At 41.9% G+C, this 27,865-nt stretch overlaps 1 protein-coding gene and 1 long non-coding RNA gene across 7 annotated transcripts; both read left to right on the top strand.

Annotated features, from left to right (window-relative positions):
- Positions 1–27,740, top strand: LOC121650122 (galectin-3-like). Of its 6 annotated transcripts, XM_042001448.1 has the most exons (6): positions 6–114; positions 227–273; positions 372–616; positions 9,714–9,903; positions 9,952–10,103; positions 10,264–10,664. In XM_042001448.1, exons 2-6 carry the CDS (start codon positions 255–257, stop codon positions 10,297–10,299), a joined length of 642 nt encoding a protein of 213 aa, XP_041857382.1. In that variant the 5' UTR covers positions 6–114; positions 227–254; the 3' UTR covers positions 10,300–10,664. The 6 variants fall into 6 exon arrangements, with proteins under 6 accessions (XP_041857379.1, XP_041857381.1, XP_041857382.1 ...); XM_042001445.1 differs by having other exon boundaries at positions 1–80; positions 9,714–10,103; XM_042001447.1 differs by lacking the exon at positions 10,264–10,664 and adding an exon at positions 27,690–27,740 and having other exon boundaries at positions 3–114; positions 9,714–10,103.
- Positions 22,065–22,584, top strand: LOC121650133. Its single transcript, XR_006012216.1, has 3 exons — positions 22,065–22,187; positions 22,298–22,344; positions 22,443–22,584. It is a non-coding gene; the product is annotated as an uncharacterized LOC121650133 (long non-coding RNA).
- Positions 27,741–27,865: the final 125 nt, after the last annotated feature.

The following is a 27,865-nucleotide window of genomic DNA, read 5'->3' on the forward strand; positions in this document are numbered from 1 at the left end:
GTCAGAACACAAAAATGCTGACAGGGGAGTTGTTGTGCCTGATGATGTAATCCTGACTTGTGTTTAAACTGTAGCAGCAGGTACGTCTGTATCAGGTCTGTTCTCCAGCACTCAGTAAGTTTACTTTGAACACCAAGCCAAACATTTTCAGCTCTCTAGGTTTTAATACATGCAAACGTCTGATGAAAGCTGCTGACTTCTTTTAAATAACTTTGTCTTCTTTTAGAATCTGTGGTTTCATCTGGATTTTCAAAATGTACGGACAAAACCAAGGTAAACCATTAAGTAACGCACCTGAAATATGTTTTACATGCTTGATAATGACATTTATAGTATATGATGACTGATTCCTTTTTTCTTGTCATATTTAGGAAACCAGTATCCGGGGGGCTACCCCAACAATCCGCAGCAGATGCCAGGAGGGTACCCTCAGTATCCTCCAGGAACCTACCTTCCTGGAGGCTACCCTCAGTATCCTCCAGGAACCTGCCCTCCTGGAGGCTACCCTCAGTATCCTCAAGGAACCTGCCCTCCTGGAGGCTACCCTCAGTATCCTCAAGGAACCTGCCCTCCTGGAGGCAACCCTCAGTATCCTCCAGGAACCTACCCTCCTGGACCTGGTAATGGCCAATGGCAGTGCAATGGTTCATGTCAAGGACCATGCCAGGGACATTGCCATGGACATGGACATCATTATGGAAATCATCATGGACATCATTATGGAAATCATCATGGACATCATTATGGAAATCATCATGGACACCATCATGGACATGGATTTGGACACATATTCCGAGGCAGGCACAGGCACAAGCATGGTCACAGGCATGCCCACTGTCACAAGAGAGGAAGAGACTGCCATGGGGTAAGTTATTTAAGATGAATGCCTTTCAGTAAATCACAAGATGATAGCCTCATCTTTAGGTTTAATATAGTCTACATACAACCTACATGAACTGGGCTTAACATCACTTCTGTAGCTAAAGATATTCCCTGACTCTTACTGTTTTTCGTCTCTGTTGTAGTTCTCCAGCAGCTCCTGCAGCAGTGACTCCGACTAAACATAAATTCTTGAATGTGAAAGACAGAAGACAATCGGTGACTGGAAACCTTCCTCCTCCTGCTGCATCTGAAAATCTAACTATGTTAGATTAACTATGATAATTCTACATTATCCAGTTATGTAGAATTATCATTGTATGTAAACGATTCATGTAAAATCAGGGATTTAGCTTTTCTATGTTTGATTTAGTCATGTGGAAAAAAAGATATGCATTACATCATTTTAACTATATAGTTAATAACAGTTTGAATCTTCTTTCTAACTTTCTGACATGGAACAGTGTCTTTTCCGTGGTTCAGACATCATTGCTTTCATGACTGTATATGTTAAAAAAAACATTAAAGGTTTTTTATGTACATAATCATTTTGAAAAAAATAAAGCATAAATCATTTGTCCTGTTTTTTAAAAATACTTTTTCTGTCCTGTTTCTGTATCTACTTGTAAATTGATAGATTTAACAATAAATTACTCTGTGACGGTAGCCTTTTGCACAAGGTCACCAGCAATTCTAATTCAGAGAAAAATCCATTTATAGAGCTCTGGACGTCACGTGACTCCTTGTTTAAGCCGCTAGGCAGGAAAATCTGCTTCAAAATGAATGGTGCTGCTGTGAATTTATGTCATCTATGTTTACATGTGTTGCACACTTGGACAAAGAAATTTACTCCCAAGTGTGCGTGGGTGTGAAAAACATTCTTATTCTTTTATTTCTGCAACTCAGAAACACAAGCACATGAACATGTGGCTGCACACTGCAGACTACTGGGGCTTACTGAATGTCACTCCCCCGTTTTTCAGCCTCAAGGACCCCTAAGCTGCCCAAGGTGCCTGTGTGAAATTGCTCACTCTTTTAATTAACCTCCCAGAAAACTACTGCTATTACTTTGAGTATACACATTGTCTACTAGATCTAAATAAATATAATCAAATTTAACATACCCAGAAGATGAACAATTTAACAAAAACACATTTTTAGGACAAAGAGGGGGAAGTGAATGCTAAATGTCCACAGTCCACCACTCATCTCAATATGCCCAACATACCTGTGGGTCTCCCACACATGTCATTTTAAATATGAAAACACTATTTCATATACAAAGAAACTAAAGGCATTAAATATCTCCAACCTTTATTCTGACCCAATCCTGAGGCCACCAAACCGGATCCACTCAACATCTCGGCTGCGCCTAGAAATTTTGTCGATAAAAGTTCTGAAAAGAATCAGCGACAACGGGCAGCCTTGGTTTCCTCACTGGAAACGAATCTGATTTACTGCCAGCGATGCGGACCAAGCTCTGGCACCAGTCATACAGGGAATATGTCAACTTAAATATTGTTTTTAACTACAGCATATATTAAATTCAAATCGCTTTTCACAAAATATCCACAGACCTACTCGTTCTCATATTCATACTTTTGATCTTGCTCTGACATATGGCATCAATAGTGAAGAACTAACAGTTTTCCTCTTAACCCTGTTCTGTCTGATCATTTCTAAAAGCTTTTGAGTTTCTTTACAACACAATGGCTGACACTAAATTTCATTATAGTATTATGAAAACAGAGAAAGACATGATTGCACTAAAAATGACTTGATGCAGAACTGTGGGATCAATTACAGAGAAAAAGACACTGATAAAACTGTAGACTTCTATAGACAGTAAACAAAATAGCATTAGGATTCTTCGATCTTAAAAAAAGCCTTTGATACCATTGGTCACAGCACACTATTAACTAAACCTGAAAGGTACAGAATTAGTGGTGGTTTGAACTGGCTGAAAAGCTATTTAAGGAACAGGCAACAGTTTGCGAAAATATGTGAATATGAATCAGAGAACATGGAAATCACATGCAGGGTATCACAGGGGTCAGTATTAGGTCCAAAGTTATTTATAATATATATCAATAACATGCAGCGTATAAAATTACTGAAATTTATGTTGTTCGCAGATGATAAAACTATTTTTTGTTCTGGGGAGAATTTGCAGCAGATTTTGGAGATGATTACAACAGAAATAAACAAACTAAAACTGGTTTGATAGAAATAAATTATCACTAGAATAATAGAATAATAATTCATAATACACAAATAGAAAGAGTAAATCAAATAAACATTTGCTGGAAACCTCATGTAACCCATGTAAGAGCAAAGCTGGCAAAGTGCACTGCAATTCTTGAAAAAATAAGTCACATTCTGGATACTAAATCAATACATATTGTATATTTTTAACTGTTTATACTGTATCTATACTGTGTGGAGGTCTGGGGAAACATTTATAAAAGCACTCAACAGCTGATGTGCACACTTCAAAAAAGAGCAGTAAGGACAATAAACAAAGCAGGATACAGAGAACACAAACCCACTTTTTATAAAATCATTTACATTGAAATTTATGGAACAGGTTAAATTTAAAGCAGAGCAAATAATGTACAAAGCAAGAAATAATCTATTACCAAAAGAATATGGAGCACTGACTACAACAGGAGAGCACTGCAGTGCATAGTGAACACAGCCGGAAGGATCATTGGTGCACCACTTCCTTCCCTGAAGGACATACACCACCCGCCTCACCCACAAAGCAATCACAATAATGAGCGATACAAATTTAACTCCTCCCCACCAACAAGTGTCGCACTCACACTCGTTCGCTCTCGCTCCAACCTTAGATTCTACTAGTTGCCAGGTATGCCAAAAATCCGTATGTGGACAAAGAGGAGATGAGCTAAAGCTAACTGTATTTACTAAGTAGCAGCTTGAAATGAAAACAACTGCAAGAAAAAAAAACATGCGTGTGCCGGTTTACAGTACCGGCTGACCGTTAATGAGCTTTAAAAATGTTCCAGTAAGGCTGACCATTAATTAGCATTAGCATTAGCAAAACATATTACTTACCTATCGAGAAGGAAAGTGGCAACCTCAGCGTGACTTTTAAGCCCCTTTTCTTCCTTCAGTCTGCACCAACACTTAAATGCTTGACTGATGTTCACCCTTGTCCTGTTTTGGTTTTGGTCCACTTTAATTTGAGAAATGTAACGGGTAGATGCCATTTCTAGACAGCGCTATCGATCTGACAACTCTGGAGCAAAGCAATCCCCTAGGAGGGGGATCGGTCCTTACAGCCATCTTTCACTACAAACACCTTATTAAATTGCGGTTGAATGTTGATATAATATTAGTATTAATATGTTGCATAACTACAAAGAAATGTAATTCAGGTAATACCTAAAAAACACAACCTGTTGTAATAACACTGACCCAAATCGAGATCGGATCAGAACAGTTCGGATCGAATCGTGATAATCGATTCTAAATCTTGAGAAATGGAATCAAATCGATTCTTGTAATTTGAATCGATAACCAGCCCCACCCAGGACTGTGGTAACAAAGACGCATTAGTATTAGTATCACACTAGCATTCATGTAGCATTAGCTCAAATGTCTATTGCTTAGCTACTATAAACAAAAGACAGCCCATATAATCCCTTGGAAACTGATTTCACTGATTCCATGGTAACAGCAGTCTTGTAACCTTACTGTACTCATGGCAAAAGCGGCCATCTTGTGACCTTACCATTCCTATCCATCTCTGCCTTGTGGCCTCATAGTTCCCATGGCAACAGCAGCCATCTTATGACCTCTATTATAATAATTGCTTATTAGGAAGGTCAATGTTCAGTTTTATAATCCTTATTGTCTGCTCTGTGCACATCACATCTGTCCCAGACTGACACGTTCAGACCAACAGACACTTGAAAATTTAGTACCTGTGTGATTCCTCTTTTTTTATAAATAAGGGCCAATTTTATTTATAAAATTTGATTTTTATGAATAGTTTGATTGAATTTTAAATGTCCTTTGAAAAAATCCTTGGACATTAATAATAACTAAAATAGCTCCTAACACTCCCTTTCTTTAGAAACCTACAGGGACCACAGAGAAATCTTTGTCATTAAATAGCATGTCGTTTAGCATTCATCAGTCCAAATAACATTTTAAAACATTACAAAATTCATTATAGAGAAACAATAAAACTGTAAACATATTTAGTTGAGATTTTTTTTTTTATTTTATTGATTTTTACATTTTTTTTTATTTATATATTTTTTAATAGCCCTATCCAATTCCTCCCCTTGGCTCTGCCCAAACATCTTTTTTGTTTTGTGATTTGTATGTGTGAATGTGTGTGTTTTCACTCCAGATTTAGATTTTTTTTAAGTCTTTGCTTTGGCACTGATGTACCGGATCAATATGTCTTTTACAGTGATCCCATAGTGATGGGATCTCTTGCCTGGTCTGAGATGTTTCTTAGTGAGGAACACTTTCCTGAGACCACTGTTGGAGAACTTTCATCAGTTTTAGGGCTGCGGTTTTGGTTCTTGTATTGATGGAGATGTGCTGGTGTTTCATATTTTTTAAGACGACTCCACTGAGATGGTGTCTTTGGCTGCTTGAAGTCCACATTCGATGTTAAGTCCTCCTGGTCCAGAGGCTTCCTGTGGTTGGAAGTCCATTAGTGTTTCTGAGACACTGACTGTCCTTGTTGTTTTGACAGTGATTCTGAGTCCAGCTCTGGTCCAGAGACCTCCTGTGGTTGGAGGTCTAGTGGTTCTGAGACCACTTGTGGTTTTGAGTTTTCTTGTGGTTCTGGAGCTTCAGATTCTGAGTCCACCAATGGTTCTGAAAGCTGTTTTGGTTTGGACTCTGCTGAGGGACTGCCTGGTTCAGATACCTGATCAGGAATCTGAGGGTCATTGATGCCAGTTGCCATCTTGAGTTGGACAGTAATTTCTGCCATTTTCCTCTCCAGACCATGTATTGTCTCCTCCTGAGACTTAAGTTTGGATTGCAGGTCTTGGTTTGATTTGTTCTCCCCCTCCAACCGTTTCTTTAAATTTTCCAGCTCATCGAGGTTCCCCTCCTGGGGTTCTGGCTGTCTGAGCTCACTCTGACCTTCTGGGTTTGGTGTTTTGGATGATTCACCCAGTTCCTCAACAATGTTCTTGTATGTCGTCAGCTCCTGTTCATAATGCCTTCTGAGACGGCATTCGTTTTCCCTTTGCTGGTCTGAATCCGCAAACATTTTCCAGCAGTTTTCCGATTCTTTTTCTGCTTTGATCCTCTTCTCTTTCTCCACAGTGAGAAACTGATTCTTCTTCTGCAGTCTGGTTCTCAGATCCTCAACCTCATTGGTCAGGTTGTTAAGTTTTCTATTTTTATTTAAAAAAAAGAATCACAGTTTCTTCTAAATTAATATGAATATGTTTTAACATAATTTCTATTATTCCTGATTAATTTTGTTGTTGTTGTTGTTGTTGTTGGGTTAATAGAAGGGGTCCAGTGTGGGACGGTTTGGTTCGGTACACTTTGATCATGGTTGCCTTTCCACAGCCTACTGTACACTTACCTGGTAGGTGGGGTTAAAGCTGGATAGCTACTTCATTCATAAAGAGCTAGCTACATAATAACAACATTATAGCAGTGTGACATCTTCCTTAAATTATAGCGAAGAAGAACATGACACTGATCTGTGGCTTTAAACCACAAAAGATTCAAGTTTGAACAGGAAGTGACACCGTTATCAACCAATTAGTGGACTGCAGTGTGTCAAGCTCCACCCTTTAGGGTCAAACTGGTATGATTAGGACCCCAGTGGAAGGGTACCAAATAAGTAAAATGGATTGGATCAGGTTTTTTGGCTCCCTTCCCACTCTTTTCTATTTCCCTATCCCTTGGAGGAAATAAGAAACAAACACATTCAAGCAGCAAGTGAGTAAAGTATTCCCAAAACAGTCCCTCTCTCATCTGTTATACAGAACTGGTTCAGTTTTGCAACCTCAGACTTGTAATAAATAATGATATGCTACTAAATTAGAATAAAGGCTGTTTAGAAAATATAATAGGAAAGTGTATCCAAACTTTTGACTGGCACTGTACAAGACAGCGTCAGCCTGGTGGAAAAAGATCATTACCAAAGGACATGCAAAATTTCATTTTATCAGAGAACATAACTTTGGACCAGTCAGCAGCAGTCCAGTCCTTTTTGTCTTTAGCCCAGACGAAATGCTTCTAAAGCCATCTCTTGCTGAAGAGTAGCTTACCACAAAGAATGTGGCAGCTGAAACCCATGTCTTGCATACGTCTGTGCGTGGTGGTTCCTGAAGCACTGACTCCATCTGCAGTCCAGTCTTTGTGAATCTCCCCCACATTTTTGAATGGGTTTTGTTTCACAGTCCTCTCCAGGGTGCGGTTATCCCTATTGCTTGTACACTTTTCTACCACATCTTTTCCTTCCACTTGCCTCTCTATTAATGTGGACATACAGCTCTGTGAACAGCCAGCCTCTTTAGCAACGACCTTTTGTGTCTTCCCTCCTTGTGCAAGGTGTCAATGGCCATCTTTTGGACAACTGTCAGGTCAGCAGTCTTCCCCATGATTGTGTAGCCAACAGAACTAGACTGAGAGACCATTTAAAGGCCTTTGCAGGTGTTTTGAGTTAACTATCTGATTATAGTGTGGCACCAGGTGTCTTCAATACGGAACCTTTCCACAATATTCTAATTTTCTGAGATACTCAATTTGGGGTTTTCATTAGTTGTCAGTTATAACCATCAAAATGAAAAGAAATAAACATTTGAAATATCTGTGAGGAATGAATTTCTACATTATACAAGTTTCACTTTCCGAATGGAATTACTAAAATAAATAAAAAATTTCATGATATTTAATTTTATGATTAGCACCTGAAAACCTGTAAAAAAACTTACTTTCATTGCAGTTTAATTTTTTTTGCATTCTTTCTCTTGCTATTACAGGGCATTTGATTTTTCAAATGAGGAAATTATTTTTGGCCGTTATTTACCTGTAGAAAATGTTTTCAATTGAAACTATTCTGGAAAAAAAAGCATATATAGCCATAATAAATAAATGCAACAGATTTGAACAGATTTTCTTTATTTATTTAATTATTAATGTTGTTTTATAGGCAATAACTAATAGGCTGTGTTAATTCCAGGTACAATGTGTCCAATAAGGCCATTTTAATAAACACTGAACCAGTCCAGCCCTCAACTTGTTCCAGTTTTTTTCTTTTTAACCCACTGTGTGTTTGAGTTTGACACCCCTGCTCTACCTGAAAGACCATTTAAATGTCTTTTTTTGTTTGTTTGTTAAAGTTCAGTGCAAAAAACCTTTTGTGAAAAAATCATACCAGAGAATTGTGATCTTAATTCTAAGCAAAAAACCTAATTGTAATATATTGCAAATGGTTTGCATGTCATTGTTGTGATCATGGTCAGGCAGACCACTAATCATTGCCTTCAGTTCCTCTGTTCGCCCTTCTCTCCCTTTCTGAGGAGTTAAACAGTTTCATGGCACAGGCGACAATCAGTTTCTTTAGTCTGTTGGTCTTGTACTTTGGAGCAGCCTGTTGCTGAACCGGCTTCTCTGGTTACTGATGACAGAGGGTGTGGCTGGCATTGTCATGTATGCACAGCAGTTTGCTGAGAGTTGTCCTCTCAACCACTTTATGCTTTATATTGGTTTAATAATAATTACTCCAGGAATAATTATTTAGGAAAATACTGCTTCTGTATTCTTTATTTATTTGACCTCATATGTTTCTTATGACTCTGTTCCCTTATCTAAAGTCCCTTTTGTGTTGTATTTATCTCTTTAGAGAAAGCTGAATTAAGACCTTTGTTCAGCTGTTTTTCAGTGGCACACCCTAAAGTTCCCTGTACAGAGGAAACATGTGATAACAGTTTGTTTAGATTTGTTTTGTCTTTTTAATTTTCTGCATATCTGTCATTTGTGATATGTTTAGCCTTCTATTTATACGTTTTAGTTGTGGCACTGGATGCAGTGCACATAAACTGCATCTTCTGCTTAATTCTCGTGAATTTTGTAGGTGTAAGTGTGTGTTATACACCTGATTACTAATGTGCATTTAGCATTTGTGATCAGGGCGTGGGTTAGTTTGAAAGAGGAAGTAATTTTAAACTGACAAAATGAACGATGTTGACTTCATTAGCCATGGTCGGGATTTTCTCTGCTGTGACAAAAGATTTAAACTGAATTAATTATTTTGATGCTGTAAACAAACTGAATGAGTAAAAGATCTATAGATATGTTTTATCAAAAAAGGACAAATATGTAGTAGCGCAGTAGAAGGGTGCAACATTACTGCAGAGTTTAGGAGGAGGGTGTGTATCCATGCAAAAAATGTTAATAATTACACACACTCATGTAGGTCAAAATCTAAAAATGCTGATAACGGAGTTGTGACACTGTGCCTGATGATGTAATCCTGACTTCTGTTTAAAGTGTATCAGCACATAAAAGGAGCAGCAGGTTACGTCTGTATCAGATCTGCTCTCCAGACCTCAGTAAGTTTACTTCGGACACCACGCTCAAACTCTGGGTGTTAATACATGCAAATGTCTGATGAAAGCTGCTGACTCCTTTTAAATAACTTTGTCTTTTTTTAGAATCTGTGGTTTCGTTGGAATTTTCAAAATGTACGGACAAAACCAAGGTAAACCATTAAATAATGCACCTGGAATATGTTTTACATGCTTGATAATGACATTTATAGTATATGATGACTGATTCCTTTTTTCTTGTCATATTTAGGAAACCAGTATCCGGGGGGCTACCCTCAGTATCCTCCAGGAACCAACCCTCCTGGAGGCTACCCTCAGTATCCTCCAGGAACCTACCCTCCTGGACCTGCATATCCTGGACATGCACCTGGGCCTGGTTATGGTCATGGCCAAGGGCAGTGCCATGGTTCTTGTCAGGGGCAATGTCAGGGACAATGCCATGGACATGGACATGGACATGGGCACGAACATGGTCATGGTCATGGTCATGGTCATGGGCATGAACATGGACATGGACATGGACATGGACATGGACACAAGGACAAGGACAAGCATAAGCACAAGGACAAGAAAAAGGACAAGAAAAAGGACAAGCACAAGCACAAACATGGTCACCAGCATGGCCAATGTCACAAGAAAGGAAAAGACTGCCATGGGGTAAGTTATTTAAAATTAATGCTTTTCAGTAAATCACAACATGATAGCCTCATCTTTAGGTTTAATATAGTCTACATACAACCTACATGAACTGGGCTTGACATCACTTCTGTAGCTAAAGTGATTCCCTGACTCTTACTGTTTTTTGTCTCTGTTGTAGTCCTCCAGCAGCTCCTGCAGCAGTGACTCCGACTAAATATAAATTCTTTACAATGCAAGATAGAAGACAATCTGTGACTGGAAACCTTCCTCCTCCTGCTGCATCTGACAATCTAACAGTAGAATTATCATGTGTATGTAAAATCATGTAAAATCAGGGATTTAGCCTTTCTATGTTAGATTTTATCATGTGGTAAAAAGATATGCATTAAATCCTTTTAACTATATAGTTAATAACATTTTGAATCTTCTTTCTAACTTTCTGACACGGAACAGTGTCTTTACTGTGGTTTAAACATTATTGCTTTCATGACTGTATTTGTGGGAAAAAAAACATTAAAAGTTATCTTTGTTCATAAACAATTTGAAAAAATAAATTGTTGGTTCTGTTTTTCTGCCTTATTTCTTTATCTACTTGTTTGTTGATGGTGGACTCTTTTTTTGACCCCGGTGAAGCAGAACACATGTTATTACCCGCACCTTGGTACTATAATGGGACCACACCCTGTCACTGTGGTTAGTCTTATCACATTTTTGATAGATTTAACAATAAGTCACTCTGTAACAGTTATATACCGCCTTTTACACAAGGTCACTGGAATCCAGTAATTACAATTTTGATTGCACTCATGAGGAAATCAGGAAAAAGGAGCATAAGAAACTGGAGAAATACCAAGGACTTCAGAAAGAGCTGGAGAAAGCCTGGAAGGTGACAGCAACATTAGTGGTCATTGGAGCACTGGGGACCATGTCCCCCACACTGGAGAAGTGGCTAGATGCCTGCAGAAACATCTGACATCTTCATCCAGTAGAGTGCAGTCCTAGGTACAGTTATGATACTGCCTATCCCTCCAACCCAAGGGGAGATAGGTGGTTGGGTGAGGGAAGCACTTTATATATAGTTTGGGCCTACACTATGATGTTCACATCAGAGGGTAAGCTGGTTTGCTACCCTCAAGCTGTCAATACAGATTTATATATTATTTTGTAACTCATGGGCTTTGTCATCCTTTGATTTCTGACAATGGGGAAACACACATTCATCTCTGGTGGAGACTAGATTTATTACACTGGTGGCAGCACTGGGATCCTAATGATCTTTTTTAAGAAATAAGTTTTATGGTGTGTACCCTTTGAAAATGTCAGTGACAGAAGGTTATCACTTTGTTCAGCCCCAGAGCAGTGCAACTGGCAATGATGCTGTTCCTTCCACACTTTGAGCCATGTGACAGCAACGACTGCAGTAGGGTGAGCTTCACATCCTATTGTCGAAGCCCAATAAAACTGCAAAAAAGTTAACCGTGCAGATTTCATGCATAGGCACATGACAAAAGAAATGTTTTTAACCTGGATTTAAAAATGTCTACATTTGGTGAAAGTTTAATCTCCACTGGCAGTTTGTTCCACTTGTTTGCAGCATAACAGCTAAATGCTGCTTCTCCATGTTTAGTCTGGACTCTGGTCTGGACTAGTTGACCAGAGTCTTTGGATCTAAGAGCTCTGCTAGGTTTATATTCTCTGAACATATCACAGATGTATTCTGGGCCTAAACCATTCTGGGATTTGTAAACGATCAGAAGGGTTTTAAAATCTATTCTGTGACTGACTGGAAGCCAGTGTAAAGATTTCAAAACTGGTGTGATGTGTTCAGATCTTTTAGTCCTGGTTAAAACTCTAGCAGCAGCATTTTGGATGAGCTGCAGATGTTTAATGCTCTTTTTTAGGAAGTCCTGTTAAAAGACCATTACAGTAATCCAGCCGACTGGAGATTAATGCATGGATGAGTTTCTCTTGGTCTTTCTGGGAGACCAAACTTTTAATTCTGTTGATGTTTCTGAGCTGGTAAAAAGCTTCTTAGTGGCTGCTGAAAGTCAGGTCTGAGTCTATCAACACTCCAAGGTTACGAACTTGGTCGGTGATTTTAAGAGCCCGAGTCTCCAGGTGTTTACCAATGCTGACCCTCTTCTCTTTGCTACCAAACAGAATAATCTCAGTTTCATCTTCATTTAATTGTAGAAAATTTTCCTTCATCCAGGTGTTTATTTGCTCCAGACACTGACACAATAAGTCTGTTGGACTGCAGTCATCTGGTGACAGAGACACATAAAGTTGTGTATCATCAGCATAACTTTGATAATAAATGCTATAGTTCTGTAATATTTGACCCAAAGGGAGCATATACAAGTTCAACAGAAGAGGTCCAAGGACTGACCCCTGGGGGACTCCACATGTCATGGCCACTTGCTCAGACTCATAGCTGCCGATCGTAACTGTTATGTCCGGAAAACACAGACCGCAGCGTTATCGTCAACCAGCTTTTATTTAGCCTCTTGGCTTTCAACGACCACAACAACAACAACAACTTCCGCCGGAAGTTCCCTCACACACATGTCACCCCACTACGGTGCCGGGCTTAATCGTACACCACATCCACCCCCCCCCCTTTCACAAATCAAACCCCATACAGCCCTACAACACATATGAACCAAAAGAACGTAAACTGACTGGGTAAACCAGGTAGACTACTAGTTTACCCGCATAGCCTCGTGGATTATTCTGCCACCTGACGGGCCATGCGCTGACTATCCAACTGAACAATCAAAAGTCTGTAACAAAGTCACTGAGGTAAGAAGGCTTCTGACGGGTCCGTGCAGGGCGGCCTCCGGACTGGAGGGGCCCAACCGGCGGTTCAGGTTCCGGTAGATCCTGGGCGGAACCCCTCGGTTGTTCGTACGGAAAATCCCAGTCTGTGTCCGGGGGCCCCGGGTCGAGCGCGGCTGGTTGGTCTAAAGGGGACGGTGGCGGCACCCGCCTCAGTCGGCTAGCATGCCAGCGTGACCCATCCCGCAGGCGGAAGGTAGCTGGACCTAGTCGCTTGATGATTTGCTGCGGTGCTGACCAGAAGGACAATAGTTTGTGGGATCGGTTGGGCCGGCGTACTCGAACCCAGTCGGCTGCGGCGAGCGTGGGATTCTCTACACGGTGTTTCTTGTCAAATCTCTGTTTCATGCGGTGTTGCTGGACCGCCAGCTTATCTCCTGTGGAGGACCCTGCTGGCGATCCACTGTGTCCCGGCGGCCGCAGGCGGTCCAAGGGAAGCTGCAGCTCGCGGCCCAGCATTAAGAGAGCTGGAGAGCAGCCCGTCGTAGCATGCGGCGTTGCTCTGTAGTGGAGGAGGGTGTCCCTTAAGGCTGATGTGAACTGGAAACCGCTTGCCAGATGTGCTCTGAGCCCGTTCTTGAGAGTCTGATTAAACCGCTCCATGCCACCGTTAGCCTGTGGGTGGTACAGGGCGGTCCTGATGTGTTTCATGCCCCATTCCTCAGTGAAAGCGGTGAAGTCGGTCGAGACAAACTGAGGTCCGTTGTCGGTGGTGATGGTGTCTGGCACGCCCCAACGTGCAAAGAGGGAGATAAGAAAGTCAGTAACCACCCTGGTGGTAACAGCGCCAGCTGGCAGCACCTCGGGCCACTTGGAGTGGAGGTCATACACGGAGGAAACGTTGGTGTTGGGGTATGTTGTGGAGCTCGCCACAGATGTCGAGTTGGATGTGGGTCCAAGGCCTTGGAGGCCAGGGTAGGGGTTGCAGAGGCGGGGACGGGGGCGGGCCTGTCTTTCCGCTTGTCAAACAAGCTGAGCAGTCTTTCACCATTGTCTCGATGTGCTTGTCGATGCCCGGCCACCACACCAGGCTCCTGCACCGCTGTTTAACCTTGACCACGCCCAGGTGGCCTTCGTGCGCCATGGCCAGAACACGTGCCCTTAAAGTGGTGGGAACGACTGTGCATAGTCCCCTTGCCACGCAGACGTCATTCCAACAGGAGAGATCAGCTCGGACACGGTGAAAAGGCACTAGTTCCTCTGAAACCTTGGTAGGCCAGCCCTCGCGAATATAAGCGCGGAGTCGGGTGAGCACGGGGTCCTGCGCAGATGCTGCACAGAGCTCCTGTAGGGAAACGGCCATCTGGAGGGGCGTGTGCAGCATGAGGGCTAGCTCCGGCTCTAGGGGGTCATGAACCGCGTCCTGTATGGGGCTGACTGTGGCTCTGGAGAGCAGGTCTGCCACCACGTTCTCCCGGCCGGGTGTGAACTGCGTGGTAAAGTTATATGCTTGCAGTCTCTCGGACCAGCGATAGAGGCGTAGGGGCTTGTGACCTGAACCGGTTGTTGCCAGCAGGGCTGTGAGGGCCCGGTGGTCTGTGCGTAACGTGAAATGGCGCCCGTATAGATACATATGCCACCTCTCACATGCCCAGACGCACGCCAGTGCTTCCCTCTCCCCGACCGAGTACTTCTGTTCGGTCGGGGTAAGCGACCGCGACGCGAACGCTACCGGGCGCTCAGCGCCCTGGTGGAGTTGGGAGAGGACGGCGCCGACCGCGGCGTTGGAAGCGTCGCAGGTCACAAATGTCGGACTAAGTATGTCAAAATGGGCGAGCACCGGTGGGGAGGTGAGCTGCGATTTGAGTTGGCGGACTGCGGCAGAGCACCCAGGGGTCCAAGACCAGGGGGCACCCTGGCTGAGGAGGGTACGCAAAGGTGCTGTGGTTTCTGAGTAACGTGGGAGAAAGCGCAGGTAAAAGGCCGTCATCCCCAGGAATGATGACAGCTGGGCGGGGCAGGTAGGCTCGGGCAATCGTAGGATTGCATCCACGTTCGAGTGGAGTGGGCTCAGACCATCTGCTGTCAAACGGAATCCCACAAACTCTATGGCAGATGCTGCAAAGACGCACTTCTCACCGTTGAGTGTGAGATTGTGGTGGGCGAGCACGTCGAGGACCCTGGAAAGGCGGTCGTCATGCAGGGCAGTCGACGCGCCGTGCACCACGATGTCGTCCAGGTACACGACCACACCCGGGATGCCAGCAAAAATGGTGGACATGATCTTTTGGAAACAGCTGGGGGCCGAGCTGAGGCCGAAAGGCATGCGGGTGTAGCGAAAGACCCCCATGTGGGTCACAAAAGCGGTAAGGTTGCGGCTATCTGGGTGCAACGGGACTTGTAGATAGCCCTGGCGTAGGTCGAGCTTGGAGAAGACCGTTGACCCATAGAACTTAGCTGACAGTTCCTCTGTGGTGGGTAGCGGGTATCTGTCCGGTATGACCGCCCTATTCACTTGTCTGAGGTCCACGCAGGGGCGTAAACCGCCTGATTTTTTCTTTGCCACTACCAGATTGGAGATCCAGGGTGAGGCGTCGACTTGTTCAATAATGCCGGAGTCCAGCAGTTTGTGTAACTCTGCCGTGATGTCGTCGCGTAGGGCAAGGGGCAGCCGGCGCAGTGGTTGGATGACGGAACACACGGCTGGGTCTATGAGAGGCTGGTGGTTGAAGGCGGTGAGACAGCCCAGCCCAGCAAAGAGCGACGGCCAACGGTGCTGCCAGGGCGTGGCGATGGTCAGAATAGTGGAGCCCACATTGTCCATGATAGAAAAGCCCAGGGCACAGAATAAGTCAAAACCGAGAAGGTCGGCGCCCTGGCGGGACACCTGAAAGGTGAACGCTGGGAGGACTCGGGAGCCGTAACGTACTGTGAGGGTAATGGTCCCCACCATGCCAATTTTAGCGTTCCCGTAGCCATACAAGTCAACGGCGTCCGCTACGATCGGGTGGTCGGGAAATAAACGCCGGACCGTAGGCTCACTAAGCAGGGATCTCGGCGCAGCCGTGTCCAGCAGCAATGGTAAAGGCACACCGTCCAGTTCCACCGTGCACCATTTAAATGGTTTTGTGCCAGAGCCCACGGAGTGGATGGTGGTGGGGATCGATGTCCGGGTCATGCGTGGTCTTGGGTCCGCAGGTGTCGGAGCCGAACGGCACACTTTGGAGAAGTGGTTAGGCTTGCCGCATCGTCGGCACCGCTGGCCCGTGGCTGGGCAGGTTGGGGCGCGTGTGCGGTGAGAAGAAGATCCGCAGTTACCACAGGGTTGGGGAGCAGTGGCGCCCTGAAAGCCCGCAATATTCACCGCTAGGTCATCCTGGGGTGAAGGAGGAGAGGAGGGGGTTGCGGGACTGCAAGGGCCACAGATCGTGTCAGTGAGGCAGGGTGAGCCAGGGCTGGGTCGGGCCTTGGTAGCTGCGATGACAGCAGAGCCGCAGACTCCAATTGGAAAGCCATATCCACTGCTTTTGAGAGAGATAGGTCATCAGGTGACATGAACAGTTTTTCCCGCAGCTTCGGGTCGGTCGTGTGCTCCGCCAACTGATCCCGAATCATCTCGTCCTCCATGGTTCCAAACTTGCAGGAGCCGGCTAAGCATCGGAGGTCCGCCACGTAATGGCGGACTGACTCACCGGGGTGTTGATGGCGCTGGCGGAAGAGGATGCGTCGGACAACCACGCTCTGTGGGGCGGCGAAGTGGCCAGCCAGTAGCGTGACACAGTCCGCGTAGGTCCGTGCAGGGCCGAGCGTGCGGAAGATGCGTTGTCCCTCGACGCCCAGGCCGTGGATAAGCATCGCCCTCACCCGGTCGTCTGGAGCAGCGGCTAGGCCGATGGCCGCCGCTAATGTCTGGAAGGACTCATACCAGCGCGGCCACGGAATCGGAGGTTCGCCAGGCAGGGCGAGAAACGGGGGTAGAGGTGAGAACAGATGCTCCATCTTCGTCGCCAATGTTATGTCCGGAAAACACAGACCGCAGCGTTATCGTCAACCAGCTTTTATTTAGCCTCTTGGCTTTCAACGACCACAACAACAACAACAACTTCCGCCGGAAGTTCCCTCACACACATGTCACCCCACTACGGTGCCGGGCTTAATCGTACACCACAGTAACAAAATAACTCCGGCATTCTAAATAGGACCTGAACCAGTTAAGGACCGCTCCAGAAAGTCCAACCCAGTTTTCCAGCCTGTGCAAAAGGATTCTGTGATCTACAGTATCGAACGCAGCACTGAGATCCAACAGAACCAGGACTGATACTTGACCAGAATCAGTATTCAATCTAATGTCATTTACCACTTTGACCAGAGCTGTTTCAGTGCTGTGATGAGTTCGGAAGCCCGACTGAAATTTATCAAGATTTCCACTTTCATTTAAAAAGTCATGAAGCTGGTGAAATACAACTTTCTTAATAATCTTGGAAATAAAAGAGAGGTTAGAGACAGGTCTATAGTTGTTCATTATAGAGGCATCTAGAGTCCTTTTCTTTAGGAGTGGCTTAATAGCAGCTATCTTTAGTGACTTGGGAAAAATGCCTGATGCCAGTGAGCTGTTAACTATCAGTAGGAGATCACTTTCTACTGAGGTAAAAACTGTTTTTAAAAAGTCGGATGGTATCATGTCCAGAGTGCATGTTGTTGATTTCAAATGCCAAACTGTTTCTTGTAGGATTTTTAAATCAACCATTTTAAATTGCGACATAACTTCAGAATTATTTCCAGGTTTTAGACACAGACTACTTTTCTTGTGTGACTGTGTGGAATTAATATTTTGCCTAATTGTTTTAATTTTTTGGCTAAAAAAGTTGGCAAACTGGTTGCATTTCTCAGTGGAAAGGAGCTCAGGGCTTATCTGTTTAGGAGGATTAGTAAGTTTTTCAATCATAGCAAACAGAGTGCGAGAATTGTTGACATTCCTGTTAATCATTTCAGATAAATGCAGCTCTCTGGACTTGCACAGCTCATTGTTATAGTTACGAAGGCTTTGTTTGTACAGCTCATAGTGAATTTGAAGTTTATTTTTCCGCCATTTCCGCTCAGTTTTTCTGCATTCTCTTTTTAGGCTGGTAACCACAGTGGTGTTTCTCCATGGTGTTTTCTGTTTGCTCAGGTTGCTCTTGATTCTTATCGGTGCAACAGCATCCATTACATTCAAGACTTTCAGACTGAAATGTTCCAGAAGTCCATCAAATGACTCTGCACTGGTTGTTGGTAACATAGCTATGGCCTCCATAAACTTAGCACTTGTTCTTTCATTAATGTACCTCTTCCTAACCAAGGAGCAGGTTGGTTGGACATTCTGAGTGATCAGTAAATCAAACAAAATTAAAAATGGTCAGAAATGGCCAAGTCAGTGACCACAACAGAAGAAATATCAACACCCTTTGAAATAACCAGGTCCAGAATGTGACCTCGAATGTGGGTCAGTTCTTTTACATGTTGCCACAAACCAAACATGTCCAATATGGAAGAAAATTCCTTGACATTTTAGGAATGCCCCTTAAAATTAAACTAAGATATTCAAAAGAAGTAAAATCAGCAAATGAAATCTCCTTACACTGGAATGAATCTTTAAAAAAGGCAGCTTCTCACTTTACTTCCTGCTTTGCTACCGTGCGGACGCTTCCTGCTTTGCTCTCCTTTCTGCTTGCATTTTCTTCTTTTTTTTCTTCTTTTTTCTTATCTTTACCGGCAAGAAATTTAGGAACAAGGACTCCTGCCCATAAACAATAAGCTAAATCAAGAATGTTTTTAACAACTCATTTGCTCATTATATTCATTTTTTTTATTTACATGTTGTTCAGTGCAACATCATTGATGATGGCACAGTGACTTCTCTTCACATAACAAACATGTTTACAGTGGATGTTTACATGTATTTTGGTACTGGATAGAGAACTAAAGTGGATCTAATGTATACAAAATGAAGATTTGGTACAAAGATATTAATCAGTACAGATTTCAACTCATTTCTGTGATGTGCAGTGTCAGAAGCTTATGTTGAGTACTCTCTGCTCTTTGGGTCTGTAAATTTACTTCACTTAGTGATTTATAAAAAAAACAATAGTAAGTATACACACACACACACACACACACACATATATATATATATGTAATTTATTTAAGTAATTGTGTTAAAATTTTTAATGCATGTGCAGCATTCGTCATTAATGGACATTGAGGTGTCTAGAGGTAATATGGAAAAATTGAGTCAGCTAGCTCTATGCATGGATTTGAGGGCAAAGCACCTGAGGAAATGAGGATGTTTTAACACCCAGGGTTTAACACACTACTTTTCACGTAGTTTGTACAAACGTCGCTGCTCTGGTCATTTAGATTCTGCACAGCATGGCAGCTTCCTCCTCCCCCCTCCCTCTCCTGTTGTGAATCATGAAGGCAGTCAGTAATCAGCTGATCGGCCTTTCAGTAGCCAGCACTGCTTCTCTTGTTTTTATCCTTCAGCTTAGGTTCATGGTTCACATTGGCACATATTTATACCAAAGTATTTGTTCTTGGATGTACTAGCTAAAGTAAGCAGCACTTATCAGTTTCCTGGCAATCAGATCCATGTCACTGTCACAGAAACAAGGGGATGTTTTCACTAAATCATTGGTGCTGTGCAAATGTTGGAGACAGGTCTGATTATTAAGGGGCCATGAATGTAGTGTGTGAGAGAAATTATAAACAGGTTCTCAGAGATAAATCAGGGGAGCTCTCCTTTTTAATAAAGTAGTTGACTGGTGGTAAAAAAGGATTTATACTTCAGACATGCAGGGGCAGGTCTAGAAAAGTTTAGATGACCAAAAAAATGTTGGCACAGATGAGATATACTCTTTTTAAGATCCTGATTCTATGTAATATTGAACTGATTATTAACTAAAGTGATCATCTAATGTAAAAAAAGTTAAGAAAAACCCATGGAAACATTGGTTTGCTCTTTCTGTTGATAAAATACAGTAAAAAAGGGCAGATTTTAGGCATAGTCAAGAATGGTGATTAATCATTCATTCATTCATTCATTCATTCATTCATTCATTCATTCATTCATGCATTCATTCATTCATTCATTATCTGTATCACCTTGTCCATTATGGGTTGCAGGGGAGCTGGAGCCTATCCCAGCAAGTAACGGGTGAGAGGCAGGGTACATGCTGGACAGGTCGCCAGTCCATCGCAGGGCCAACATAGAGAGACAAACAACCATTCACACTCACTCCTAGGGAAAATTAAGAGTGACCAATTAACCTAACATGCATGTCTTTGGATGGTGTACCTGGAGAAAACACAAGCATACACAGGAAGAACATGCAAACTCCACACAAAAAGGCCACTGTTAGAACTTCCCCCAAGCCGAGGCCCGAACCTCGGCCTGTGAGGCCGCAGTGCTAAGCACCACCCCACTGTACAGTCCGCGTTAATTAACACCGTGAACTTTTCTTATCGCTCTTTAACAGTTTTTGTTGTTTTTTTTTTGTTTTTTTTTTTTCTTAAAGTTCTTGCTCACTGGCTCTGAACACAAAAACAACATGCGCTTGCCTCTTCCTCTATGTTTTGTCTTGCTGCAGAGGTACGTCTGATGTAATCAGGAGAGAGCCAGTTCATTAAAATGAAAAGAAGTTTTCGGCCTGAACTGGCATTTCTCTTTGTCCATCAAAACTAATGCAAATGTGCAGGAAATTGTGATTTTTGGATGGGAAACTGCTCCCAAAAACAATAAGAAAGTATTTTAAATGCAGTTTTATCCTGGTGGATATGAGTTTTGAGCCAAAATAGCAAAGGTAAGACTGTTTCACAAATATGGAGCATAAATTGGGCCTTCTTTTACCTATGGTTCAGTAAATCTTGGTCACAACGAGAAGAAACTTACAGTTTTGGAATCTGTGAGATGTGAGCTTTTAGTTAAGGTGTCCATGTTCATGCCGTTAGATGGACACGGGGAGCCATAATTTGTGTTTACAGACTTTTTCCTGATTCTTTGTACCTGGTCTTTTAATTGTTTGTTGTCTTAACTGTGTTAGTTGGTCATAGAAATGGTTTTACTTACTATTAGCTGAGATTCTGGACTTTCTGTGATTACCACACATGTTTATAGTTACATTTACAGACCTGACAACACTAAAACTGGATGTTAACCCCTTAACTCCCGGTAAAGGAGGGTGCAGGCGCAGGAGGTTAAGCTAAACAGTCAAGCTAAAAACTCAAAGTTAGATAATTTATAGGCAAGAAATCTGGATAATGAAACACTGAAGGTGCATGGATGGAAGTTATTGTGCATATTGTGAATATTTCTCTCTCCTCACCATCTAGAAGCTGTGAGATTCTCATCCTGCTTTCTGTCTGTTTACCTGATGCTGATATTCATCACATATTGTTCCTTCTGTGTTTAGAAGGAAGCAGCTTCACAGCTTTAAATTCATCCTGCTGACTTTTTACCTTTTAGTTAGTAAATCCTGAACATTTCATCCTTCTTAGTCATAAATATTTGATTTTATAAATATATATGAAGAAATATTTTAAGTGTTGCTGTTTAAAGAGAAAACTGCTGCTAAACCTGTTTATGTGTTTAGTGCAGCCTTTCCAATCCAAAGAGCCATTTTTCCCTCAGCCAGCTAAATATAACTCCTTTAGAGCTGCAAATGTTACCAGACTTTTCACAAAGGAAACTTATCATTTTTTATACGTATCTACTACAGGGAATTTGTTGTCATTTTTGAAGAACCAAATTTTTATTTCTATTTTAAGGATTTAAAATAAAGAAAAACATCCACATTTTGCAATAGACAGACTTTCTTCTATGAAATGTAGATATTTGTGAAAAATTATGTTTTAAAAAAAGTGTGTGTGTGTGTGTGTGTGTGTGTGTGTGTGTGTGTGTGTGTGTGTGTGTGTGTGTGTGTGTGTGTGTGTGTGTGTGTGTGTATGTAAATATATAAAGAGTCATTTATTCATTCATTCAAGAGACAAGAGATTTAAACTAATTAATTTCATGCTGTAAGCAAAGTATTTTAACTGACTGAATAAAACATCTATAGATTTAACGTTTTATCAAAAAAGGACAAATATGCACATGTAAAGTAGTAACCGTTTAGCAGGAAGGTGTGTATCTGTGTAAAACCTTTAATAATGTAGTGTGGGTGTGTACTCATGCAGGTCAGAACACAAAAATGCTGATAGGGGAGTTGCTGTGCCTAAAGGTGTAATCCTGACTTGTGTTTAAAGTGTAGCAGCAGGTACGTCTGTATCATATCTGCTCTCCAGCACTCGGTAAGTTTACTTCAGACACCACGCCAAACATTTTCAACTCTGGGTTTTCATACACGTAAATGTCTGATGAAAGCTGCTGACTTCTTTTAAATAACTTTGTCTTTTTTTAGAATCTGTAGTTTCATCTGAATTTTCAAAATGTTCGGACAAAACCAAGGTAAACCATTAAATACCGCAGCTGGAATATGTTTTACATGCTTGATGATGACATTTATAGTATATGATGACTGATTCCTTTTTTCTTGTCATATTTAGGAAACCAGTATCCGGGGGGCTACCCCAACAATCCGCAGCAGACGCCAGGAGGCTACCCTCAGTATCCTCCAGGAACCTGCCCTCCTGGAGGCAACCCTCAGTATCCTCCAGGAACCTACCCTCCTGGAGGCAACCCTCAGTATCCTCCAGGAACCTGCCCTCCTGGACCTGGATATCCTGGATATGCACCTGGGCCTGGTTATGGTCATTGCCAAGGACATTGCCATGGAGATTGTCATGGACATTGCCATGGACGTGGTCGTGGACGTGGACGGGGGCGTGGAAACAAGCATTGTCACTAGCATGGCCGCTGTCAAAAAAAGAAAAAAGACCTCCACGGAGTACGTTATTTAACCTTAATGCTTTTCATCTTCATATATAATATAGCCTACATATAACCAGTGTTGGGCACGTTACTTTAAAAAGTAATTATAGTTACTTCTTGCAAAAAGTAACTGAGTTAGTAATGGTTTTACAGCTTTTAAGAGTAATTTATTACTCTTAAAAGTATTTATTCTATTACTTTTTAAAAAAAAAAAAAGTTTAATCATCCTCCTTTTAAGAGAACGTCAAATTCATCTGCATGTTTATTTATTCATAATAAAACTGAATATTAGATCTGACTAATAATTGTAACGGAACCTTAATGGAATAAATTACGAACAGAGAAATCATGGACACTAATCTCAGGCTGCTGGATGTCGTGTCTCCGTCTCCTCCTCAGGAGAGGAGCTGCACCTGATTCTACCTGCTTCCTGCCAGCATGAAGAAACTCTTTGGTTCCGGTCATAATGAACACTTTTCTTAATGTTCTTGTCTTTTATGTCTGAGGGAAAACTGATGTCTGTGGTTCCAGATTAAAACTCTTCCTCTGTTTTCTCTGTACTCTCTGTTGCTGTGTCTCCTGGTCATTTGTGTGTGTGGCTGTGTGCGTGTATGTGTGGCTGCACACACTGACTTAGCCAGGTCTGCCATGATGTTTTTCTCTATCAATTAATCATCATCAGTTAGGCAATGTGGTTGTTTCTCCCTCTAAGCCCCTGGTCAGATGAAGACAGCATGGGTGTGCAGGATTATAGTGTAACACTACAATACATGTATCTTCAGCGTAAAAGTTCTAGGGTGACCACGTGTCCTGTTTCACCCAGACATGTCCTCTTTTTAAGATTTTGTTTTTTCTCAGTCTCAAATATAATATGTTTACATCGGATTTGCGTTGCGTTTCACTTCCCACACTCGCTAATTTTATCCACTCTCTCAGACAACATCTCAGAGATGGAGGTAGAGAAGGGAGCTGCAGCACAGGGACGCCAGAGTAACCAAAGTTACCTGGTAATGATGTCACCTGACGCGGAATAATGCACAGGCTACCCTAGGCTGCAGCCTAGGGGCCCATGACCATCTTAATCCACCACTAGACGTCACCTACTCTCAGCTGTTCAGAATTACGAGAATACTGAAAAGCCCCGTAACTTTGGCTGTGTCTGAATGTGCATCCTACTCCCTACATAGTGCCCTATATAGGGCTCACGCCATTTTGTAGGGGTGTCCGAATGTCCAGAGAGAAAAAAGTAGGCACTCAAAATTACCCACAATGCATCTTGAAAAGTAGTGAGCATCGATGGTCACTAGGCGGTTCAATATAGACATCAATGCCTTGGGAGCAGAAGCTCAACATGGCGCAAGGAGGCGAAAAATAGATATGCAACAAAGAATAAAATACAAAATAAGGAATAAAAATAAAAATATTTACACACAACTTTGGATTGGATTTGGAATGACATCTTGAAGCGTGTTGTGGTTGCCGTAGTGATGGCTGGTAGTCACGTGATCTGCGGAGAGGGAAAAATGGGCAGCTTCGTGTCTGAATCGCCAAGAGAATGAGTCATTATGTAGTGCAGCCCTATGTAGTGAACGAGGGGTTAGGGAGTAGGGTGGACATTCAGACACAGCCTTTGTGTTTCATAACCGCATCTATGCGGAGAAACTGAGTAAGTGCGGAGAAAATGTCTCGCTTCTCATACTGTAATCTCAGATGGGCCTCTAAAACTTTTCCTGGTGAGAGGTTTTACCTCCCACACTTTCTCAGTTTTGACACACACCTTCATAAGACAAGGTGAAGGCGAGATTCATGTTTTTGACTGATGGCTTTGACAACTTGGGGAAACTGTTCAAGAGTTTTATTTCTGAGTGTCCAGTATCCAGCAAAGCTAGAAAATGCAGAAACAAACGTAAATTTACAGATGAACTATAGAGAGAGAAAAAAAAAATCCCATTTTCATTTTAGTGGTGGTGCATGGGAAGCTCAGAGCATGACATGCAAAACAGGGAGCTGGAACCTCACATCAGTTTAATCCAGACAGGTTTCTCTTGTTCTTTGTTGTGCTTGTGTGTGTGTATATATATATATATATATATATATAGCTGGGGCTGAGCACTAAAAGCCAAGCACGCAGCAAAAGGAAAAAAACTGGGAGCCAGCTCTCACTCGATGTGAGCCGGCTCTTCTGATTCACTACCAAGCATCGGCTCTTTCGCGCATGACACATCACTAATTTATTCCATCCACGCTCATAGACAGAGTTAAAAAACTCAATGGCCTGATGTTATTTACCTAATTTAAATGAGGTAAATAACATCTCTGTGTAATAACATCCCTGCATGTCATTACAAACTGTACATGGTCACAATTCTCCAAACCCATGTGCAAAAACAGGTGTGCGCGATCACACTGGTGAGCAGACTCCCACCAGTGGACAGAGAGCATGTGTCCAAAAATTTGTGGCATCATGTAAAAACCTGGCTGCACAAGCTTACCCTCCACCCCACCAACATATCTAAGGTACCGACGTTTACAGCTACAGTTTTCACCAACATCTCTGCTCTATCGTAAGAGTCGATGAGATAGATCTGAACTGCAACTGGATCTCTACTACACCGTGTTATGCCGAGAACAGCACTTCTGCCAAGATATTGTAGTAATTTGAGACATTTCACATCTAGAATAGATGTAGCTTTTATTGTTGTTTTTATGGCAATAAATTATTTGAGAGCTGTACTTCAGGAATATTTAGAGTCAAATGTGACAAAAAGGGAAGACAATAAAAGCAGAAGTGCTGATTATAAGTTTTAAATGGCCCCCATGTTTTAATGGCTAGTAATTATATATATATATATATATATATATATATATATATATATATATATACATATAGTATATATTTAGTCACATGTATGAAACTCAGACTGGTGAGTAAAAATAGAATTATAAAGAAGGAAACACCATTTCAGTCCCATCTCTTAGCTCCAGGAATACATTACGTGGCAGAGCAGATTTAAGGCTTGCCGAGATTTGCATTCCCTGATTTTTTATGACGATGCTGAAATTAGCTTCTGATTTGGAGTAAAGGGTGATTCCACTGAATTTGCAGCAATCTAGACCATAATAGACAGCTCTTGATCAAAACTACAGCACCTGGACTCTTCAAACCTGGACTGAAATATCTTAACATCCAGATTCATTAAAACTGTTTGATTTGTGAAACCTTTATTCCTTTATTCTGTTTGTGAAAGTGAAATAATTAAAAAAATTTGTTGCACAAAACTTAACACATCTGTGGCATTTTGATTTTCTCACTGATCTAGAAAAGAAAGAAAATGATATGACACTTCAAACTAAACTGGACAGAATTTTTCAGACACAAGATAATATACATCTGCAATGTTAAAAAAAAAAAAAAAAAGTTTGTCTGAACTTTAAAATTTTTCTCTTTTTATGAAAAAAAAAGCTGACTGACTGGCTGGCTGGCTGGCTGGCTGGCTGGCTGGCTGGCTGGTTGGATGGCTGGCTGGCTGGCTGGCTTGGGTGTGGACAATTAGTAATCCAGAGTGTGACTGCAGTGGTGCATGGCTGAAGCTGGTGCAGGTGTAACAGCCCTGGATAAAGTATTATCATTATATAGATATGTTTTTGTTCAGGCTTCATCTTCATTAGCCTGTTTGAAAGTTTATATCTGTCATCTGACTTATCTTTTCATGAATGTGTGCATTTTTTCAGACCCCGCTCTTCCTCTCATTCCTGCCCTCCCTTCTGTATTCAGACCGGGCCTTCTTCACCCAACTTCAATAAAAGTTTCTTTTGTATAAAAGGGCATCAATAAATTAGATGCACTTTGTTGTTTTACCTATACTAAGTGATGTAGCCATTTAATTTTTATACAAGAGATTACCCTGAAGTTTTCATATAGACAAAAAAATTATCCTGTTTGTTCAAAGTTTGTTTCTGGGAGCCTTCATCCATCACCTGGAAAACGTCCTTGTCCTTGCTGCTAAAGTTAATTTCTATACATCTGATTTTCATTAGGTTTTAGTTATCATTCGGGTCAAATGTATATCCTTCCTCAGTTTATGTGTTGACCTACCTCTGAAAGCAGCATATTTAGGATGAATTTGATCCTATCCCTGGATCTCATGGAGCAGAAATCAGGTGACAGGTGTTTGCAGCTGGAAAGAAACTCTGACAAGTATGCAATTATCTTGTCCAGCTGAGCATCATCATCAAAGATGATGGGTACCCAGCTTTCCTCAAATGTATAATGATGCCTCTCTCCACCTGAGACAATGGCCTGAACAATGGAAATGAAAAGCAAAAGAAATAACAATAAATATAATACCAGCTAGTATCTGGTGAGAGATGGTACATCCTGGACAGGTTGCCAGTATAATGAGCGAGTCCTAAAGAATTTCAGCTTTATAAGATTTAATGAAATACATGCTCGCCCTCAGCCTTTCCTCTGCACCTTAATCATGAGGAATGAATTTGACAAGTTCTTTGTTTTTCTTTTGCCTTTCCTCCCTGGTTTCAGCTGCTTTGTCCTAAAGCAGAAAATACCATGTTTTCTTTTAATAAACTGGTTTAATAGTGATTATTAATGTTATCTGGTAAGCAGCTTCAGAACTCCTGCCCCTTCCTAGTAAACTGCTGCCCTCCTCTCCACTGTAGCAGTAGCACAAAATAGTCCGAATGAATGTTCAACTTCTCTTTTAAAAAATAAGCTAATCTTGCAAAACTTAAAGTAACATTTTATCTTCAGTAACGTAATGGCGTTATAACAATGAAAAGAGTAATTAGTTAGATAAAACCTTAATGAATAAAAAGCATACAACCTACATGAACTGGGCTTTACATCACTTCTGTAGCTAAAGTGATTCCCTGACTCTTAATGTGTTCTTCTTTCGTCTCTGTAGTCCCCCAGCAGCTCCTGCAGCAGTGACTCCGAATAAATATAAACTGTTGAATGTGAAAGATGACTGGACTGGAAACCTTCCTCTTCCTGATGCATCTGATAATTTAACTGTAGATTTATCATTATACGTAAGTGTTTCATGTAAAATCAGGGATTTAGCTTTTCTATGTTATATTT

Source organism: Melanotaenia boesemani, chromosome 12, assembly GCF_017639745.1.
Source record: "Melanotaenia boesemani isolate fMelBoe1 chromosome 12, fMelBoe1.pri, whole genome shotgun sequence".
In the NCBI taxonomy this organism is placed as follows: domain Eukaryota; kingdom Metazoa; phylum Chordata; class Actinopteri; order Atheriniformes; family Melanotaeniidae; genus Melanotaenia; species Melanotaenia boesemani.

What these genes read in the sequence shown, in the direction of transcription:
- LOC121650122 (XM_042001445.1), top strand. An exon ending in CAGGAACCTACCCTCCTGGA is followed by an intron (nt 617 to 9,713) that starts CCTGGTAATGGC and finishes CAGTATCCGGGG; the next exon opens with GGCTACCCTCAGTATCCTCC. An exon ending in AAGGAAAAGACTGCCATGGG is followed by an intron (nt 10,104 to 10,263) that starts GTAAGTTATTTA and finishes TCTCTGTTGTAG; the next exon opens with TCCTCCAGCAGCTCCTGCAG.